General features: G+C 53.6%; 1 protein-coding gene across 1 annotated transcript in view; it reads left to right on the top strand.

Moving 5' to 3' along the window:
* Nucleotides 1–21,359, top strand: part of SLC24A4 (solute carrier family 24 member 4) — a 129,959-nt gene that overhangs the window by 68,138 nt on the left and 40,462 nt on the right. Inside the window, exons 3-7 of the mRNA XM_037504026.2 lie at nt 12,474–12,550; nt 15,905–15,979; nt 18,187–18,271; nt 18,759–18,862; nt 19,652–19,726. Coding sequence (XP_037359923.1) covers nt 12,474–12,550; nt 15,905–15,979; nt 18,187–18,271; nt 18,759–18,862; nt 19,652–19,726 — 416 coding nt within the window. The remainder of the gene's footprint in view (nt 1–12,473; nt 12,551–15,904; nt 15,980–18,186; nt 18,272–18,758; nt 18,863–19,651; nt 19,727–21,359) is intronic.

Here is a 21,359-nt window from a genome sequence, read left to right as displayed (position 1 = left end):
ACTAAATCCGAGGCAGTGTCCTCGGGGAAGAATTCGTAGGCTGGGGCAGGTATGCAGAGGAAGGCAGACTTGGGTCCCCATCTTAACAATTAGCTGCTTTCTTGCTGCGTGCTGAGCGTGTCGCAGCAGAAGACACGGTGACAGTGAGCTGAGAAGCAGCTGTAGTCAGGCTGCTCCTTGATCACCTCCTGTGGCAGAGGAGGAAACTGAGCCACTGTCGAAACTACGGAGGCAGAACTGAGGCCAGAGCGAACTTTCCACACCTCAGTACGGGCACAGCTTCTGATTAGTTACTGCCCCCACAGCCTTCATTCTGTGGATGTTTTCAAAGAGTGGGCCAGGGAAGAGGTCCACTTGGAGAATAGGCCACAGGCCACAGGCCCACAGGCCACATGTGGTCCATCTCATATTTTGCTGTGATGGGCGTTCTCTACTGTTCTTAACAAGCTAAGAACTTCCTCAAACGTAACGAGGCCTCGTGGAAGCTAAGGAGCTAAGTAATTTTCCACCAGCTCACAATGAAAGCCAAGAATAAAATCCAGACCCCAGTGACTCTTCCCTGGAAATTTTTGACAGAAACCCGGCTCAAGAATAAGCACAGAAGGAATTAGTAGGCAGACTCTGTTCTCTTAAGGTCTTAGGGAAAAGGGACTGTAAGTTCACACAATAACCTCAGTCATTCAGTAACAGTTTAGCTGAGCACCTACTATGTGAGGCACACCTGGAATTCCCTGGAGCCTGCCAGTTGCTTCACCCTCCTAGTTGAGCCACAGTCACGTGTCACTTAATGATGGGGACACTAAGAAATGCACCACTGGACGATGTCACCGTCGTGTGGATGGCATAGAGTGATGACATATACCTGGATGGCAGAGCCAGTGCTACACCTGGCCCATACAGTGTGGCCTGTTAGGATCACCGTTGTGTATGTCTGACTGTAGTAGGTTGTTGGAAAAATCATGACGTCATGACTTTTCCGGCAACTTAATAGAAACGGTGTAGTCTCAGATTGTAGATGTTTACAGGGACCTCGTGTTGGCCCAGCCAGCGCTCACTGAGCGACTGCCTCCGTGTGCAAGCAGCACATTGAAAGGAGGAGCTGCTGTCCTTTGCAGGAAGACCTTGGTGCCTTTCCAAATATAGCAGAAGGCCTCAGTCCCATCTGGGTAACTCCTGCTCAAGGCTCTTTGCCTCGAGGCTGCTCAGCGGGGACTGGGTCTGGGAAGAGAGGCAAGATGATGCCAAGACAAAGGGAACCCTGGGGCTCGGGGTAGAAGATGGGGTAAGACCTAAGCACTCAGATGGGGTGACCCCCACCTGCAGCTGTGGGTCATCAAGTGGTGATAACAGCCTGCCAGATCCTTCTGCCAGCCTCCTGGTTCTGCCTCATCAGAGGCAGGAATGACTCCCCATTCTTTATAGCACAACCCCAATTTGCCAAGGTGCAGTGGTATAACATTAAGGTTCTCCAAGAAACTGACCCACGAGAGGTACACACATATACTTGTGCATGTGTGCCACCCCCTGAAAATGTAGATGCATGTATCTATAAAGAGATTTCTTTCAAGGAATTAGTTTACATTATTACAGGGGGCAGGGAAATGTAAAATCTGTAAGGCAGGCTGGACAGTCTCAGGCAGGAGCCCATGCTGTAATCTGGAAGCAGAATTTGCTTTCTGGGAAACCTCAGATTTTGCTCTTAAGACCCTCAACTGATTGGATGAGGCCCACCTACATTATCAAGGGCCTTTTCCTTTACTTAAAGGAGTTCACTGTCAGTGGCTGTTCAGCACATCTACATGATGACGTCATGGCAATACCTAGGCTCATGTCTGATGAAATAACCAGGTATGAGAGCCTAGCCAAGTCGGCTCACAAAAGTAACTACCACAGCCAGCCCAGCCCTGACCTCAGAACCAGAGCATGTCGCAGTTAAGGGGAGGGCCTGTTCCAACCTTCCTCAAGGTCCCTTGCTGACTGGTGGGGTGCCTAGACTACTTGCTCTTGACAAATTACCCAACTTCCCTTAACTTTGTGAGGCCTGGAGGCAGAGGGGCCCCTGAGCCCTCGCACGATGCCTTGGCATCTACCTTCCCCCAAGTATTAGCTCACCTTGTTGAACCTGAGGATGTCCAGGACAAGGAAGTACCCTGGTTCCATGTTGAAGAGAATTGAGGGTCTTTCCTGGCACGTTGGTGTGGCTTAATTTGCAATCTCTTGGCTAATCAACGTTAATTTTCACTCAGGGTCATTGAACCCAAGGTCATTGAATGAGTGAGTGGAGTAGCCATGAAATTTGTCATCCAAAGTGCAGCATTTGTGAGAGGGAAGGGCACTATTTATCATGCCAGATGGCAGCTATGAATCAGGGCTCTCCTGGGCAAACCAGAGCCTGGATAGCGACCATTGCTGTGTTTCTTCAGCGCTCATGATTGGAGCTGTTTCCTGCGCCTGTGTGCCCTCGATCACAGGCCCACTGGGTGAACAACCCACTGCTGTGGGTTGAGTTGTAAACCACCCCCCCCCCAAAAAAAAAGGTGTTCAAGTCCCAGCCCATGGTATCTGTGAATGTGACCGCATTTGGAATTAGGGTCTTTGCAGATATAATTAGTCAAGATAAGGTCCTTGTGGAGTTGGGGGGCCCTAAACCCCACGCCTGGGGTTATGCCACAAGAAGACCCAGAGACACACAGAGAGAGGCCCCGTGGTGATGGAGGCAGAGATGAGAGTGCTGGATCTGTAAGCCAAGGATTGCCAGCTGTCACCAGAAGATAGAGACATGGAGTAGTTTCTCCATGAGTCTGGAAAGAACCTACCCTATTTGGACTTCCAGCCCGAACTGAGAGGGAATACATTCCTGCTGCTGTAAGTCACAAGGTATGGCCTGGCATGTGCACCTCTGAAGCACATGCAGGGGATACATTGGGCATCCACTAGAGAAAGAGCCCACCCAGGACAGCGCTCAACATAGAGGCCATCCCTGCAACTTTCACGGATTGTTGGTCCTGTGGTCTCGCCAGACAATGAACGCTGCTGCGGGTTGACCAGACAACTCAAAATGACTCATGGCCCCGATTAAGTGTCACTCTTGCCTTTGCTGGCTGAGAACACACAGGGTGATATGAGATCTGGTCCCGGGTGATAAGGGTTTTGTTCTTACATGGGCCACAGCTCCATGGCTCAGGTGACAGCGAGGTCTCATTCTGTGGGTCGCCACATGATGGGTGACCACAGGCAGAGTCCCGGCTTCCCCAGAGGAGCCCACCTTGTGTGCAGCAGTGAGGAGCAGAGACGGCCTGTTCCTGGTCTCTTCCCAGGGAGGTGGCCTCAAGGCTGACCTGTGTGGGATGTGGCCAGGTGCTTGTTAATATCCTCCTTGCCATGGAAACTGTGAGCTGAGGAATCCAGCGGGAGCTCTAAAGTTTGTCAGCATAACAAATGTGCTTCCCTTTTCTTCCATAAGGGAAGTTTGACAGGTGTCTCTTCAGTAAAATGTAGCTTCAATACAATAAAACTAGATTTTTAAGTGTACAGTTTGAGTTTTGATCAATGTATATGGCCATGTAAATACCACTCCCATTAAGATCTAGAATATTTCTGTCATTCTAGAAAGTTCCTTGTGCCCTGGCCCTGAGGTGTTGATTTCCTTTACCGAGCTAGGTGTGAATTGTGTTTGGGCATCATATAAATGACACCTTGGGCATGGGAGGTTAATTAATACACACAAAAATACATGTTTTACAGTGAAACTGCAGCACTATTTACAATGGCTAGGACGTGGAAGTCACCTTCATGTCCACTGATAGACGATTGGATCATGAAGATGTGGCCCATCCACTGTGGAATACGCTACAGCCACAAGAAAGACAAAATGCCACCATTTTCAGCAAAATGAAGGGAGTTAGAGGGAACTCTGTGTCATAAAACGAGTCAGAACGACAAAGACAGATACTAGGCATTTATATGGCAGACGATTCGGCAAAGCAAAATACTTACCAAGTCCTGTGGACATGAACAAACAGCACAAGGGCTCTAAGGTTAAGGGGAACAGATGGGAGGAACAAACAAGAGGATTAAAGGAACGGTGGTGGGGCACAAATTAAAAAACAAAATGATAATACTAGACTGCTACACTAGACCGTTCAATAGTTTTTCCAAATAGTTATAGTGATTGTATTTTATTTTGATGTGTAAAGTCTTTCTTTAGACTGGGGTGCAGTTATCCAGTTATGGAGTAAAATAGCTTCATGCAAAATTAAAAAAAAAAAATGTTTTCAAGCAAACTGTAAGAGTAAGATCCCCCAGTGGTGACCCTGAATATATCTGCTCTTGGGGAAAAAAGTCACGTGGCTCTCAGCGGTGGGACATGGACGTTCACGTCCCGGGTGGGGAGAGAGGGGTATGGCAAGGCAGGCTGAGAAAACCTTGTCTCTGAGTCTGAGAAGCTCCTTCCTCTTTCTGATGAAGAGCTGGCCCGTGTGGCTTCTGGGGTCTCTTCCAGCCATAAACCCCCCAGGATTGCTGTTGGAGAACGCAACCGCACTGCTGGCTGTTGCCTTCATATTTTTATTTTTCAAGGGGCTTAATCTCTCTGGAATGTACTAAAAAGAACCATAAGATCCTAAACTCCTTTTCATGCTGGGTAAGCCAATGATTGACTCTAATTATTTTTACTCCTGTTTGGGACATGAGGTATAAAACCTCGACATTCCAACTGTTGCCCATGAAAGGTATAAAATTCTTAGCAAAGTTATTTTAAACCACAGAATTGGGAGAAAAATCACGATTTTTTGCTTTAGACTCCTAGCACTTGGGAGGTTTCTAAAACACGTAAGTGGAAATGATAGAAATTGGAAGCTATTTAAATGACTTTCTCAGCCTTCCAGTCTAGCTTCATCGTTTCAGAATAAACGTCAGGGCTTAGAATGCGGGACTATTTTTAACCAGGGTAGAAAGCAAAGAGAGATTGGCCTGTTTTGAGGCAATTTTTTTCTTTTTTGAAGAATTCAATTCACAGTTTATATTCCCCGAAGAGAATCGACTAATTAAAAGGTTTAAGAAAGATCAGCCTCGAATAGGAGTTCAGCTCGAGCAACCCCGTCCGTGTGCAGGGTCTGGGCTCAGACGTGTCCTGGGCATCTTTCTGGGCAGAGCTCATCCAGAGGCTCAGGTTTGTGTCAGAGGAAGATGCAAAGCCAGGGCTCATCACTCAGCAGGCATTTCCTGAACCCCTGCCTGGCACCAGCCTCGCACCAGGACCCAGGAGCTCACCGAGCAATCCCGGGGGAGGGAGCAAGGTGGTATGGTGAGGCTGGTGAAATTGGGGGGAGGGACCAGGGTTTAAGGCACTTATCCTGAGAGTAGTCGAAGAGTTCAAGGCCATAAGTGCTCCTGGAAAATGTGGTCTGGCAGCCAGGTGGAAACCAGAAAGGAGCAGATTGCGAGTGGACATGGGCAGCGGCGAGGGCTGCACAGTGGGCTGCTGAGAGGTGCAGCAGGAGCTGGAGAGAGGAGCATGGCGCAGAGCTGCTCAGGCATAAGCTGGCCGGGGCCTGTGGAGGACTGGCTGGGGAGGCGGAGCCTACGAGTGGGCCTTCAGTGCAGTAAACAGAAGCCATTCTCTGCATTTTCAGCAGAAAGGAATTTAATTCAGGGAATTAGGTAGTTCCGAAGTTGCAGGAAGGGCCCAAGGAGCAGGAGCTGGACATGGGGTGGTCATATTCTAAATCCTCCTATGTGGTTAGAGGGATGCTGTCGCCAGGAGAACCTCTGGACGCGCCCATCTCTGTGGCCTGGGTAGCCGGCAGGAGCGCACCCACCTGCCCCTGAACCCCCTAGGTCGACAGGGCCTCCTCATTCGGGACACCAGCTGCATGGAGGGGCAGGTTCTGGGGACCAGGCCGCAGGCCTGGGTCTGTGACTGTGCTGTGCTGTCTGCTGTCCTGGAGGGGAGGTTCATGGAAGGAAGTTGTCATGGGTGCTGCGGGAGAGTGCCAGCTGGCCTCTCCCTGCCGTGGGGTCCGCGGGAGGAGAGGTCGTCCAGGACCGTGCCAGTGTTTCTTCCCTGCAGACCAACGTGGCGTCAGGTTTAAGGTTCTATATAGAATGGCCATGGAGTTGGGTATGTCACTACTTGAACTCAGGAAAGGTTGAGATTTGGGAGAAGTCTACAGAGACTAGAAAGCTCAAGCCAGGGCACCTGGGAGAATGTGTAGATGGAGAAGAGTCTTGGGGCAAAGCCCCTGGAACCAGCATTTGGGGTCCCCAGAGGAGGGAACCCTTTAAAGGATACTGAGCAAGAGAGGAGAGTGTGGGGTCCAAGGAACTCACTGAGCGTGTTGCGGGAAGGTGGATGACACGATAATGTGGGTGATTCTTCATGTATTTTGCTCAGTGGAAGAAGCCAGACCCTGAACGCTGTAGGTTCTGTGATGCCATTGATGTGACATTCTGGGAAGGATACAAGCTGTAGGGGACAGAAGCACATCCGTGGTCGCCAGGGCTTGCGGTGGGGAGGGTTTGTCCACATAAAGGCAGCACAGGGCAATTTGGGGACCGATGGGAATATTCTGGCTCAGGGGCCTGGTGGTGGATTCACAGTGCAGTGCATTCCCCAAAACCAGAGCGGGCCACACCCCAGAGGATGAATTTTACTCTATGTTGGTGGTGGGGAGAGGAAGGTGGCCGGGCACGTGGTGGATAAACACAAACACCTGTGTTCGCTGTGCATGAACAGGCAGGGGTCCAAGTGATGAACTGTTTCGAGGCGGTCAGGGCAGATGAGTGACGAGTTTCCCCTGGGCAGTGGAATAAGGGCCGAGACCTCTGTCTGGCGGGTGCTGGGCCGTAAGTGGAGGCGGCCTGCCACATGCAGAGTGCATCCCTCCATGCAAGAGCGTGACTCCTTGCCTGGGCCTCAGAGCTGCTGGGAACCCAGTCTGCTCCTGGGCGAAGGAGTCCTCAGCCCCGAGATGTGCACTTGTGGGACAAATGCGGAGAAGAACAGAGCCTGGTGTTGACTGGCCTCGGCTTGGGTTCTTGTCTCCCCTGGGCCAAGCGGTGGTTGTGGGATGGTAGGCAATTTCTTTAGCCTCTCAGAGCCTCTGTTGCCTCCCTAAATAGCCTCATCCAGAACACAACAGATTAAGGGCTGCAAAAAGTTAGCAACACAACTGTCAGCCCACCTTGAGGTGGGCTTGTTCCCCCTACCCAGGTCTGTAACCTCGACGTGGTTCACGCCTCACCCCCACAGCACGCTTCCCACTTCTCTGGCACTCGCCTGCGGGGTCAGGACCTCGCTCAGGGCTGGCGCATGGTAAATGTTCAAGGAACTCACATCAGCTTGTGCTCCGGGAGGAGGGTATTGGCATCCCGACAACCCACCACTTTCCGAATAGCTTTGACTTTCCCTGGGAGACGACTCACCCTCCGATCAAAGAGCTGCCAGATGTGGGGATGCTCACAATGCACCGGCCTCTGGGCCTCACCCAGCTGTTCCCAGAGAGGACCCGGTAAATACTTGTTGAACAAATTAATACATGTTGAGCACAAGCAGCAATGTTGGCGAAAGTATGAGCTTTGAAAGGGCAACACTAATTCAAGGTTTCTGAGATGTAATGGCATCATCATGTAACTGTGTGTCGACAGAAAAGGTCAAGTGCGCCTCAGGGGCTCCAAGGGAGGTTTATGGGGTGTTAGAGAACTGGGTTAGCTGGTGGTGAGGAGGGGGGTGCTTTTGTCCCCAGGGATCTAGCGGTTTCCCTTCCCTGCTCAGGTAGGCGTCTGGCAGCAAATGGCACACGGGAGGGAATGGAGGCCGCCTCCTGGGGTGTGTGGCGAGGACTGTGTGGAGATCCAGGCGTGGTGGGGAAGCCAGCTCTGGGCCTCGAGGCCCACAGGGAAGATTCCTTACAAGCAGAGTGGGGAATGGCTTCTGGTGTTAGCAGCTCTCGCTCCCCCACTTCCCCAGGCTCCCCCACACGCAGCCCCATGTGGAGGGCGCTGGGATCATCCCAGGTTTCCTAAGTCTGGCTCCACATCTCTTTCCTCGCCCTGCGCCCTCCACCCCCGGATTTCTGCAGCTTAAAGGCTTAGGCGTGCCCTCGTGTGCAGGCCCCGGGATTCCTCCCTCCTCCCGTGGGGACTGGCGCAGACAGGGCGGGCTCAGCCCCGCTCTAACATCAGCATCGCGCCCAGCAAGCACACCCTCCTGCAGCCGGTCTAACCTCTCTTTTCCCCACCATGCTGGTCTTGCTTTCTCTTTCACACCCCTGGCGTGTCCCCTGGAGCCCTGGGCACAGAAGCCCGGTGGAAGGCGGGCTCTGTGAGTTTGCCATCCTCAGAGTGCCCTGCCTCCCTGGGCTGGCGGGCAGGTGCTGTCGCGCTCCCCTTTTCCGGGTGAAGTCACCCCCACTCGGTGTCACACACTCGCCTGGGTCCTGTGGGGATTAACAAGGGCCCGGACACTTCTGAACCCTGTCGTCTGTTTCTAAAGCCCCTGGCCGAGCAGCCGTGTGGGCTGCCCGCACTCCTGAGCTGTCGCTGCTGCTGCTGGTGGGAGGGACACAGCTCCTGCCACGCATGCTTGGGGCCTACACCCCCCACCCCCAGTTTCTACAGGATTTGAGTCGTGCCCTGGGGAATGGACTGGTCTCAGCTGCCAGCTGCCAGCCGAGGAGGTGGGCAGCCATCTGCCCGCACCGGCCTCTGACCTCCTTGCCAGGACCTGCCGTGCACCCGTAACCCTGACTCTTCAGCACCTTGAGCAGCAGCAGATTGCGCGCGGTCAACAGAGGTTCAGAGGTTAAGCCATTCAGCTGGGGCCCCCCAGCTTGTGGGCAGTTGAGGTCTTCAGTCTAGGTCTTCCATCTCCCTCCATCTGTGTTAAAGGCAACCCCTAACTCCAGGAGGTACAGAGGGGCCCTGGGGGGTCCTGACTTGTATTCTGGGGGCCCAGAGTGGACCCCTTTCCTCGTCCTCCTCTGGAAAGCAGGGTGCTTGCGGCGATAGTCCCTGCCTCGTGGGTTCAGGATGTGTCTGGAAGACTTGGCTGGGTAATGGGCCGTTAGCTGCTGGAAGCTCTGCTGAGTACTGGCTGTCTTTGCGGGCATATTAAGCCCTGGATGGCGGTCACTCTTCTCCACAGCCCCCAGCGTGGACCTGAGGTTGCAAAGCGAGGCGCGTGGCCGAGCCAGTAGATGCGAGTTCCCACCAAGGACAAAGCCATGAATAACCCACATTCCCTCCCTGCGGCGGCCAGTGATAGGTCCTCACGGCAGAGAGGCAGCCTGACTTTGTTCTAATTTTCAAAGAATTCCCAGGATTGGGTAACTCACCGTCTGGTCTGGGGAATCAGGAAGTGTCTCGAATATTCATGGCAGAAATGTCTTTTGATCTGCACTGAGATAGCCCGGATGGCAGCTTTTCCCCTGGAAACAAGGCCCTGGGCACAGGAATGCCAGTGTCTCCCTTTTATAGTCTCTGTCTCTGAGCTGACAGCCTTGAAGCAGATCCTTGCCCTTGAACTGACAGCAGCGATTCTATTAAGGAAGTTTGATTTCAGGAAAACAAGAGAAGAAGGGAACGAATTATATATTTCATTAAATGCTGCTTGCTTTAAAGTGGGAGCGTTTTCTGGGTGTCTGGGGAACTGTTTTCTATGTCTTATTGAGAGAATCTGATCTTAAAAAGCAGAAAGGTTTCCATAGAAGGGAGAAACCGTCACTTTCAGAGCTTGGGGCCAAGTTATATTTCCAGAGGAGGAATTTTTGTCTGGAAGTGTATTTACAAGCATTTATCCAGTGCCCACTGCGAGCCAGTGACCCTCGAGGTATTTACAAGGTTTGCAAGGACAGTGAGAGCATCCTGAGAGCTGGAGATGATGCAGGTTGCATCTTGTTAGTACTTTGCCAGTGCTTATTCAGTTGACTGGCGAGGACTATTGAAAACCTACTGTGTGCAAGTTCTGGACAGGGTACTAAGGATGGACTCCAGGGCAGTGTGGAATCCTGCCTTCCAGATGCTTCCAGTCTGAGGACCAGAGCTGGGGAGCTGGGGTGTGGGACTGAGTCCATCAGTTCCCTCGAATGGGGAGCAAGAAGGAATCATCCCTCCCTTACCCACGAGCATCCTGATGCCCAAGCAAATGAGTTGCTCAGTCTCCCTGTGGGGGACGAGGGTGGCAGGGGTGGGCATCTGATTCCCAATGCAGGTAACCCACCATCCAGGATGGTGAATGGCAATGTATTCTCGGGGCCGAAGGGGCGGCCCTGTGACCTATGACCCGTGACCAAGATGCCAGTGGGAACACACTCAGCACCTGAGGGGCCTGGGGTTCACGGGACGCCGTGCTCTCAGCCCTCCTCTCCGGTCCTGCTTCAGACCCGAGCCTCACCTCCTGTTGATCATTTTCCCTGCTCCGTGTGTGACCCTTGAAAGAAAGCTCAGCTGGGCGTCAGGAGTTGTTTCTAGTGACTGCACTGCCATCCCTGACCCGCACAGTATCGTTTCACCCCTTTGGAAGCTCAGCTTCCCCCATCTGGAGTGACAGATGCATGTGGGGGAAAGGTGAGCCTGAGAGACGGCGCGAGTGGGCCTGGACAGGCTGGGAGGGTTTTCACAGCACACCTGTGCACCTGGAGGGCGAGGGGAGCAGGCGCCAGAGTGACCCCAGGGGAGGGGATACGTTTACCTGCCGGAGTCCAGCTCCGGTGAACAGGGTTGAGAGAGGAATCCGACTGAGCCGAGGAAATTATCGAGATGTGATAGACGCAAAGTAGAGTTCGAGAGAGGCGGGAGCCGGGGACGCAAGGCCTCTCATTCGTGCTCAAGCGTCCCGAGTGCCGGTGCAACTCATGTTTATTGATACAAGCAGCCCCCCCCCCAGGTTAATTACTAGTCAGTGAAGCACTCTCTCAGCATGTGGCCTTGTCCCGGCACATATTTACCACCAAGGTTCCGCACTATCAGGTTATTTATTTATTTTTTTTCCTAATCTAGTCCGTCCCCAGACATAGTTTCACAGACACGAGAAAGAGTCCCAGTCCGTACAGCCACCGCCTTGGTGTCTTCCTTGTCTCAGCGCCGCATGCCTTAGGGGTCCCCAGCATCTCCCCCGCTCCTTTCACGGAGCCTGCTTCTTAGGCTTCTCCATCCTTGGATTCAATCTGGCAATGGCACAGGAAGAATATTCCAGAATCCTGGGTTCACCACAAGCTTGAAATGATGTAAACGTAACACATGAAAATCAGTCTCACCATTTTACAGATGGGAAAACTGAGGCACAAAGAGGTCATGCCCTGTACACGCAGCCCATACACACTGGAGCCGGGCTCTGAACCTGGCAGCACGAGGTGGGGCCTGACCCTCGCCCGGGACCCACGTCCCAGGCCTCAGCCTGGCTGCTGGTGGCTTTTGCCTGTAACAGATCCGAGCATACACTGAAGCCTGTTGGGGGGCTCCTGCTGGGAATGTGATGAGAGGACTTTGATGAACAAGGGGCCTCCCCTGATTTTCCTCTTTGATGTCTTGACATTTTTATACTTTCTTGGTTTGGGTAACAACTTTATTGAGTTATAATTCATGTAACGTACGATTCGCCTAGTTAAAATGTACAATTCATTGGTTCTTAGTATATTCAGAATTTTGCAAACACCACAAAAACAATTTTAGAGCATTTCCATTTGCCCCAAAGAAACCCTGCACCCCTTAGATGTCACCGCCCAAACCCCTATGCCTGCCAGCACCCAGGAAGCAGCCACCAATCTACCTGTCTCGTGATCTGGCTGTTGTGGCCATTTTCTGTAGATGGAATCTTACAGTGTGTGGTCTTTGTGACTGGCTTCTTCCACTTTGAATGTTTTGAAGGTTCCCCCATTTGTAGTGCGTGCGAGTACTTCTTTCATTGACAGGAAACAGTCCGTTGTCTGAACAGACCCATTTCATGTGTCCATTCACTCGTTGCTGGGCGTCTGGGTCATTTCTACAAATGCTGTAGACATTGTGTGCACATTTTCTATGCCTCTTTGTTTTCCTATCTCTTGGACAGACACATGAGGGCAGAACTGCTGGGTCCTGTGGTAACTAACTCTCTTTAAGCTTTGGTGGAACTGCCAGGCTGTTTTGCAAAGGGCTGTGCCCCATCAGGGAACAAGGCTCCCGCATCCCACGCCCTCACCTGCCTTGTTATTATCAGTCCTTTTGACCATGGCCATCCTTGGGCATGAATGCTTCATACATTTTAATATAAAACCGAAGGCGTGTGTGAAACGCAGTCAACTCTAAGGTGCTAGAATATCTCTTCCCTAAGAGTGCGGGTCTGCCTGGCCTCGGGAAAGAGCTGGGCTCTGGCCTGGGCCATCAGAAGCCGGGAGGGCCCTTCCTTGGGCTGCCAGGCCTCAGCGAGGTGCATGGGGAGGCCGGTGCATGGGGAGGCCCACCCATCACTAACTCCCTGGTGTCCTCTTGTCTTCCAGCCATTCACGAGTTCCCCACGGACCTGTTCTCCAACAAGGAGCGACAGCACGGAGCCGTCCTGCTGCACATCCTCGGGGTGAGTGGCCTCACAGGGGGCGTCCCTAAGTGTTAGATACGTGCCCAGGCTCAACGCACAAAAGCATGGAAGGAGATACTTCCCCCACTCTCTAGGTGCTGACAAGTGTCACCCACGAAGCACCTTAACGGTATTGGTGCCTTGCTCAGTGCCACACAGCCAGGGCCCCAGAGCCAGTCTTCTTGGCCTCATTTTTTGCTTTCATAAAGTGAGCAAGGTGCCCATCCCAGATGTCCTAACTATGAGTGAATGTGGGCCAAGGGCACCAGGCATGGCTTGGCATGCAATAAGTACTGTCTTTCAATTCTTACTATTAAAAAAAAAAGTACTCTCCTAATTTCCACAAATTCCCCCCCAATTTTGCCACCTCAACATAACTAGAGTTTAAATGTGGGTGCACTTTTCCTCAGAACACCCCCCCTTTGTATTGGCCTTGATGACAAATGGTGACATTCGAGGGGCAATTCAGAAAGGAATAGTGGGTTCAAACCCAAATTACAGGTAAAAGTCACTCTTTTTTGATGGGGCCGGGCAAACTCCAGCCCTAACCATGGCCCATCTCTGTCAATAAAGTTTTATTGGAACCAGCCCTTTCGCTCACAGCTATGTCACCTGTGGCTGCTTTTGCGCTTCAGTGGCAAAAAGCTGAGTAGTCGTGATCGAGACTACATGGTCCACAAAGCTTTAAAGTGTTTACTGTCTGTCTCCTGGCAGAAGAAGCTTGCCAACCCTGTTGTATGCTGCCGGGAAATGAAGCTGGTCACGGTCTGCTTTTCTACTTTGGATCAATCACAGCAAATTTTCCTACCGGTTAGGTTTCCCAGCCACCCGGCACCATCTGCTTATCTGTTTAAACCCAACCAAGTATTAGTCTTTGCAAAAAATAACGAAGAAAGTGAAAGCTGGGACTCTCACATAGATAGTAACCACCGGAGAATAATGAACGAGTGAAGTTTTAATTAACAGGACGAACAATTAAGGAAAATGAAGGTTAGATGAGGCTGAGGCATGAGTGACCGGCCTGTCTATTATTTCTATAATGGAGCTGTCACCACCTGCCTCTCTGGTGTCCCCACTCCTTCCCCTTTCACACAGGGGATGTGAGTCTGCTGACTAGGGCTTCCACGCTGTGGCCCTGCCTCTTGAAAGTCCTGGTGTGACTGACACGAGACCTCTTTCGTGAACCTGAGAGCACCTCCGGAATTCCGCAGGACCCCATTAGACTACGAGTTAGGAACCTATGACCAGAGAGCTAGATCCAGCCTGTTTTTATAAATAAGGTTTTATTGGAACAAAGCCCGCCCATTCTATGAGCACTCTTGTTCTCCAGCAGCAGAGTGGCTGAAGCAGAGACTGTGACCTTTGAAAAATACGGTACTTACTGCCTGGCCCTTTGAAAAAAGTTTGCTGACCCCTTCGTTAGAGCAAGACAAGGCTCGAGCTTTGGAGCCAGTTTTGTCTGCAGCTCTCGGTGTTTCTAGGGGATCAGGGGAGCCAGAGCTCCTTGGACTTCACGGGACACACTTTGCCTGGGAGATGATGTTGGTGGAAATTTCTGGAGGTGGGAGTTCAAGCCAGGACCTTTATTCAAGCCACCCTCAGTATCTGTTCCTTTTTGCTTCCTCCCAAAAGACAGAGTCAAAGCCAGGTGCAGCCAGGCCTGGAACCTGCTTTGAGTGCCTTGGCCAAAACAGAGTCATTGTCCACGGTATTTAACCATGATCCCTTGTGACGTTGTTGGAGTGTCACACTGTTCTGACGAAGGCGCCTGGCTGGGTGTCCCTCTTGTGAGCCAGGCATCTGTGGCACCTTTTATTTGAAGAAAGAAATGGCTTCCCCCAGCGTTTAGTGTAAAATTCCATCTCCTTCCTCTGGGCCCTGGTCCTTGCCGCTCCCTTCACTCTGGCCTCCTCCATTTTCCCCCTCACTCCCGTGCTGTCCTACCTGCACCGGTGACCTTGCACTTGCTGCTTCCCAGCAGTTACAGAGACCGACCCTGTGAACGTGACAGGAGGCAGAGGCCTTTCCTGGCATTTCCCACCGCGTGTCCCGAGGGCTGGCGTCACGCCAGGCACGCCGGGGGAGCTCCGTAAAGCCATGTTGGTCAGACGGGGCAGGGAGGGTTCTGTTATAAAACCATTTTAAAAGTCCTGATCTCATCTTACTCTATCACTAAACAGCAGGAGAAACTAGGCCTAGAGATGTGACTGATCACAAAGTCACATGACCCTGATTCCCAGGATCAGCCTTGGACGCTGCACCCTGTTCTGTGAACCTCCCTGCGCAAATGGCTCGTGACGTCTGCCAGGACTAAGGAGGGCCCCGGGAGATGCCAGATCCCAGATAGGTGTTCATTAGAGTAGGGCCTGGGCACCTGATAAATGGAGACTTCGCTAAGCAGGATGCTTATTATTATTATTATTATTATTTTTTATCTTTTAAAGATTTATTTATACAAGAGCTTGGGTACAGGCCAGATGTGCGGGAGGGTGAGAAGATTCACCAGAGACTGAGCGGGGAACAGAACAGGCAGACTGACCGAAAACACTGCTGAGGGGAGCAGCGGGGAGACAGGAGAGGTCTGCCATGCCATGTGGGTCTCTCCCTGGCAGGCTGGGATCAAACCCGCACCGCAGAGGCTCCAGACAGCTTCACAGTGCGGTGCTCAACTGCCTGCACCACTGGGGAGGCCCAGGATACTTATTATTATTATTTTTTAAAGATTTATTTTATTTGTACAAGAGCTGGGGTACAGGCCAGATGCACGGGAGGGCCAGAGGAATCACCAGAGCCAGAGCGGGGAACAGAACAGGCAGACTGACGAAATACACTGCTGAGGGGAGCAGCGGGCGAGACAGGAGAGGTCTGTTCGCCATGTGGGTTGCTCCGAGGCCGGGCGGGGATGGAACCGGCACTGCAGAGGCTGCGGACAGCTTCACAGCGCGGCGCTCAACCGCCTGCGCCACCAGGGAGGCCCAGGATGCTTATTATTTTAAGCTCTTAAAGGGATAGTTCTGAATTTGTTCCTTCTTGGCCCTTAAGGTTTAGGTCTTGCCTTTTGTGGGCTGCTCTGGTGCTGGGGAGAGAGCTGCTGCTTTAAGTGGAAAGAAAAGAGCACATGATCATGCGGCCAGAGTTTCAGTGCCCCCTGTTGCTCAGCCAGTTACTTCTCCTCCTGAGCCTCAGTTTCCCTGTCTGAGACGGTCGAGAGAGCAAGTCTCTGCAATGCTGGGCTTTTCCTCCCGGGCCCCTTCTGTCCACTGGCGTCTGCCCCAGCAGGTGGTTGGGTGCAGTCCTGCCATGGCTCCAGGCGGCGGCACCTGCTGACACACTCTGTCTCCATTTCCTTGGCAGGCTCTGTACATGTTCTATGCTCTGGCCATAGTATGTGACGACTTCTTTGTTCCATCTCTAGAGAAGATCTGTGAGGTACGTGGAGGCACTTGGGACCCCTTGGAAAGTCTGGGAAGGGGCTGGCGGTGAGTGAGGACATGGCGCGTGGGTGCCAGGCAGAGATGACCTGCGTGGGGCACACGCCGGTGATGAGAGCTGGCAGTGGCATCCTCTCCCAGAGACTGAGGGGGAGTCTCCCAGTGTGCAGTCATTACCCAGGGGCCGTGCTCCACGGCAGGTATTGGCGGTCGAGCTAAACCTGGTTTATTTGGGAGAATTCCCGATAACCAGCTTCAGGTGGCAAATGCCAGGTGGGGATCTGTGTACCCGGAGGATGCCAAGCTGCAGCGGCCGTTGTCCTGTGCGGGCTGACACTTTCTCCTGGTAATTAATGAATTTTCACTTTCTGTTCCTGTTTATCCTCATACGCAAGGCCCCAAGCAATTTCTCTGCTGTGCCTTACTTTTGCCTTTTGGCCAAGGAAGGAAAACCACCTCTGTTTTTCGTACCTACTGTGTGCAGACTGTTGCAGGCTTTGCCAGACTTCACCCTGTGAAACCTTCCGGCTCTTTGAAGCCATATTGTTTGACATTTACAGTGGCAACTTGTAAAGGGCAGGCACTTTAGCCCATCGCTCTTGACCAGGGTTTCCGGCCTTCCCCCACCGCCCTAATGTCCCTTGCTCCCCCTGCCACCCCTCACCACCCCTACCTCGCACCTCGCTCGCCAGTATACAGATCTGTATCATTTAGAGAATCCAGCCAGAGAAAGAGAGTGGGGACCCTCAGGAAAAGACCCCTGACTGCTGGGGATATCAGGGCAGGAGGTTCAATTCAAGAACCTGGACTACCGTGTGTGGTCGTGGGGATCCCCAGGGAAAACTGGTCAACCAGTCCTCACAGAACATGCACCCTGGTCCCCACTAGACTGACAGCCTGGGGTTCACAGCAATGGGGTTCCCACTCTGGGGCTAACAGAAGCCCATGTCACCCCAAGGTGACATGTCTCCCTAAGCACACAGTTGAGTAGGATGATGGTCTTGTCCCTATAGGCAAGACCAATGTCAGGGACCCAGTGAGAGCATCATAGGATCAAGGAGCCGAAGGAGAGAGGGAATGCCTCTGTTGGAGAGAAACCCAGGAAAGCTTCATGGAGGAGGTGGCATTTGGTCCAGGCTTCAGAAGTAGAAGAATTTCTACAAGCAGAAAAGGGAAGGGGATGAGCCTTCCGGGAGGGAGGTATAGTCCAGGCAAAGCAGGGATGAGGTAGAAAGGTTCAGATTCTGCTGTAAATTGTTAGAGATGCTTTGGTGACAGGCCCTCTTCTGTGGAACCTTCCTCTTTGCGGGGGTAAAGGTGACCAGCGTCCATCTTGGTGGTCAGAGGTGTGACCCCCCAACCCCACATCTGCCAAGTCCGGAGCCTGCACGGCCGGGGCATGCTGTGGGTAAAGCCTGAGGAGGCTGAACCCTACCCTGGGCCAGCCTGCTGAGAGGTCTGCAACCCACTGGTGGGCACCTGCAGGCTGGCATTCCTGTGCACCCAGAATCCCACAGTTGCTCCCAGCCTCCAAAGCCTCCAGCACTGCATTCCAGATCAGAGGCTGGGACTCTGTGCCCACACACAGCCCTGCCAGCTAGACTTCCTGCCTGATCCCGCTGCCTCAACCTGGGCAGGCCCTCTGGGTCTGTGCCTCAGTGAGCTGCGGGATATCAGGCAGGCCATGGAGGAGGCCTCTGGAATGTAAGAGGCGGGCTGGCCCCAGGCCTTGGGTCCCCAGCCCTATATGTAGAGGCCCCTGGTACCCAGGGTCTGCCCTGGAGCTGAGGCCCACCAGATGACGGACCCCCTCGCCAAGCACCACGCTCCCTGTTCAGGCGCTGGGGAGCAAAGATGGAGAAGCCAGCCCCCGCCCCGAGGCGCAGGGAGAAGGCGCGTCCGTGGGCCTCAGCCTCTCACTGTGTGATTCATGTCTAGTAACAGACAGCCAGACACCTCGCCTATCTGGGAGCAGCTGGCTCTGGGGGCGACACAGGGCCTCAGGGAGCCAGCAGACTGACAGACGGGCAAGGGGTGGGGTTTCAGGTTGGGCGCCCGGTGATGCGGCAGGAGCGTGTGCTCAGGGGACCTGGGCCGGGAGGGGAGGCCGCCAGGAGAGAGGCTGACTCCCCTGCGTGCAGGGCCCCGTGGCGTGTTCACCGACCACGCGTCCCAGCCTGAGGCCTGTGGTCACATGTGTTTCAGAAACTCCATCTGAGCGAGGACGTGGCAGGAGCCACCTTCATGGCCGCAGGGAGCTCCACCCCCGAGCTGTTCGCCTCCATCATCGGTAAGAAATCCCACCAGCACAGACGGGGGCCGAGGAGCCTGGAGCCGGGCCCCCGGAGCAGGGAGGGCCTTGGTCAGCGCCGAGCCTCCGTCTTCTCAGCTCTGAAATGGGCGAGAAGACACTGTAAATGAGTGGTTTGAGGGGCACCGTGGAGTGGGGTGCTCCTGGTTGTGGGGTTTCTTCTGGGGGTGGTGAGGGTGTTCTAGAGTGTGACGATGTTGCACAGTCCCCTGACTATACTAAAGAACATGGAGTGGATCCCTCCAGTGGGTAGATCTTGCAGCAGGCGCGTGATCAGACGTGGTTCCCCCCACTAGGGGACTGGGGTGTGGTCCCTGCAGACGCCTCCCCCTCTCTGGTTCTCACCCCAGGGCAGGAGTTCTGTTCTCTGGCTGCGGGGGGGAAGGGGCTCCGCTCACAGCTACCTGGGTCTGAGGAGTGGGCATCCGGTCCTGGCAGATGAGGGCTCACGTCTGCTGCTTTGCAGGCGTGTTCATCACCCACGGGGACGTCGGGGTTGGCACCATCGTGGGCTCCGCTGTCTTCAACATCCTGTGTATAATCGGAGTTTGTGGCTTATTCGCCGGGCAGGTCAGTGGTTTCTCTCTCGCTGGGATAGAGGCCGGGAGCCCAAGGCCCAGCCTAGGAGACCGTCACTTTGAAGGAGGGTCTCCCCTCTGCCCCTGTTCCCTTGCGTATCACAGCCACGTCTGGCCTTCCTGCCCTCTCCAGCCGTGTGGGGCTCTGACAGCAGGAGGAGCCCCAACTCTCTGGGCCAGTCCAAGGGTGAGAGTTCGTTTGACAAAGTAAATATTTGAGAGGCGCTTGTTGCAACCCTGACCTTGCACTAGATCCCAGGGGTCTTTGGGACCCGCCTTTGGCCTCTCCGCAGGAGCATGAAGCTGGCCTCCTGTCGGTACCCCATTAGCATTCCCCTGGTCCTCAGGCCCATGGGATATTTGACTTGACCTCAGAGAGTCAGGCTCATGGGTAGCCCTTCCGGACCAAGGGAGATAAAGGTGGGCAGCCAGTTACTGCCAGAAGATTCCAGCATGAGGGTGGGGACGGGGGGAGCAAGCACCTCTGGCTCAGCCTTGGCCCTGGGCTTCTGCTCACAGCACACGATGTTGTTACCTTGGAGGGGCAGAGGCAGCTTTGCCATTGCTTAAGAACATTCCATGGTTTGCTTCGTTCTCCAGATGCAGCGCAGGCAAAGGGTGGTCTTGAGTAGCCAGGCAGGGTTTGGTTCTGGCGGCACAGTTAGGAGGTGCCCCATGGGCGTGTCCCTATACCTGCTGGTGTCTGGGGCAGTGGGATCCCCCAGTAGCTGTGTCCCCCAGTCTCCCCAGCTCACAGCAGCTGGTGCCCTTTCCTTGGCAGGTGGTCCGTCTGACGTGGTGGGCCGTGTGCCGGGACTCCGTGTACTACACCCTGTCCGTCATCGTGCTCATTGCCGTGAGTGCCCTCCCGCCGCCCTGTCCCCAGCACCCCAGTCCAGCCCCACCCCCATGCCGCCCCACCCCCCAACCTCACACCCGGCAGTGTGGTGGTCGGGTGACTCCAGAGACCACTGAAAAGGCAGAAAGGCCTTGAGAAAGCAAAAGCAGTTAAAACTCAAGCCCTGGACTTGGGAAGAATTCCCGGTTTCACAGCCGTGAGCAGGAAAGAGAGGCCAGCGGGGAGCAGGGGCAGAGTGGAGGACGGAGAGAAGCAAAGGCGGGGATCCCTGATGCCTGGGTGCCTCCCTGGCCTGTGACAGTGACGGTGACGCATATGACCCCGCTACTTACTGCCAAGGATCGTGCTGTCCTCCGGGGCGTGGTTTCCACCCAAAGGAGTGTTAGAGGCCCCCCGCGTGAGAGAAGGTCATCTGCAAGGGGGCAGGTGCATGTGGGGTGCCCAGATTTTAGAGAATGGTGTGTGTCCAAGAGTGACAGGCCTCGACCTCAAAATACATGCCCCACATGTCCCTGGTCTCCGTTTTCTGCTGCGTGTAACCAGGTTCCCCAAATGACCTCTCCAAACAACACATGTGGGTGGCTCCCATTTTTAGGGGATCAGAAGCTGGGGCCGGGGGTTAGCTGAGTCCTCCGGCCCCAGGTGCTCACAGGCGTGGGCTGGCTGTGGGCATCTCCCGGCTGCCCCGGGCGGGCACACTCACCTACAGGCTTGCTGGCGTGGCACTGGCGCGCTGTCCCATAGCGCGGCTCTCGTGCTGGCTGCTGCTTCCCAAAGAGCAAGGGCGAGAAGGCACCGGGCTGGAAGCCTCTGCAGGCTGCTCTGGGGAGCCACAGCCGTCCCATTGGCCACATCCTGTTTGTTAGAGCAAGGTTTGAGATCCAGGACACTCAAAGGGACATGAGTGTCGAGTGGTGGATCACTGGGGCCACCTCCTGCCACAACCCCCCTGAAAATGAGCTGGAGCTCAAACAATTTACTTGTATACAATTTATTTTTTTATTTCTTTAGGAGTTATTTATTTATGCATACAAGAATTGGGGTACAGGCCAGAGGTGTGGGGGCTGAGAGGATTCACAAGAGTCAGAGTGGGGAGCAGAACAGGTGGATCTACGAAATCCACTGCTGATGGGGTGCAGCGGGGAGTCAGGAGAGGTCTGCTGCACTGTGTGGGTAGCTCCCTGACTGGGGATCGAACTCGTGCTGCAGTGGCTGTGGACAGCTTCATAGGTTGTGTCTTAACCCCTTGTGCCACCAGGGAGGCCCCTACTTGTACGTAATTTAAAAAATTAAATGAATGTGCTCAAACTCTGCAATAAAGGACAAATAACAGCCATTTATAATAAAGGAACACATCTTCCCAAATGTAAACATAGATTAGAACACCTAATACAGTCACGGATACCCCCAAAGGAACCCCCCCAAGCCTGACAGCTGTCAGTGCACGTGGGTGGGAGGGCTGGGTTGGCTCCTCCACTCAGTCCTGTGAGTGGTGCCAACAACATGGATGACGATTTCCCAGAACTATGAACGACTCCTTCGAAACAGAGCCCAATATTATCGTCTCTCCATTTGCATGACAGTTGTCTCCCTAGAAAATTAAGTATTTATTAAAACTACATAAAAGTAT

The sequence above is a fragment of the Talpa occidentalis genome, unplaced genomic scaffold, assembly GCF_014898055.3.
Source record: "Talpa occidentalis isolate TD23 unplaced genomic scaffold, MPIMG_talOcc4v2.1 talOcc4.11, whole genome shotgun sequence".
Lineage (NCBI taxonomy): Eukaryota > Metazoa > Chordata > Mammalia > Eulipotyphla > Talpidae > Talpa > Talpa occidentalis.
This window is presented reverse-complemented; position numbering and strand designations above follow the sequence as displayed.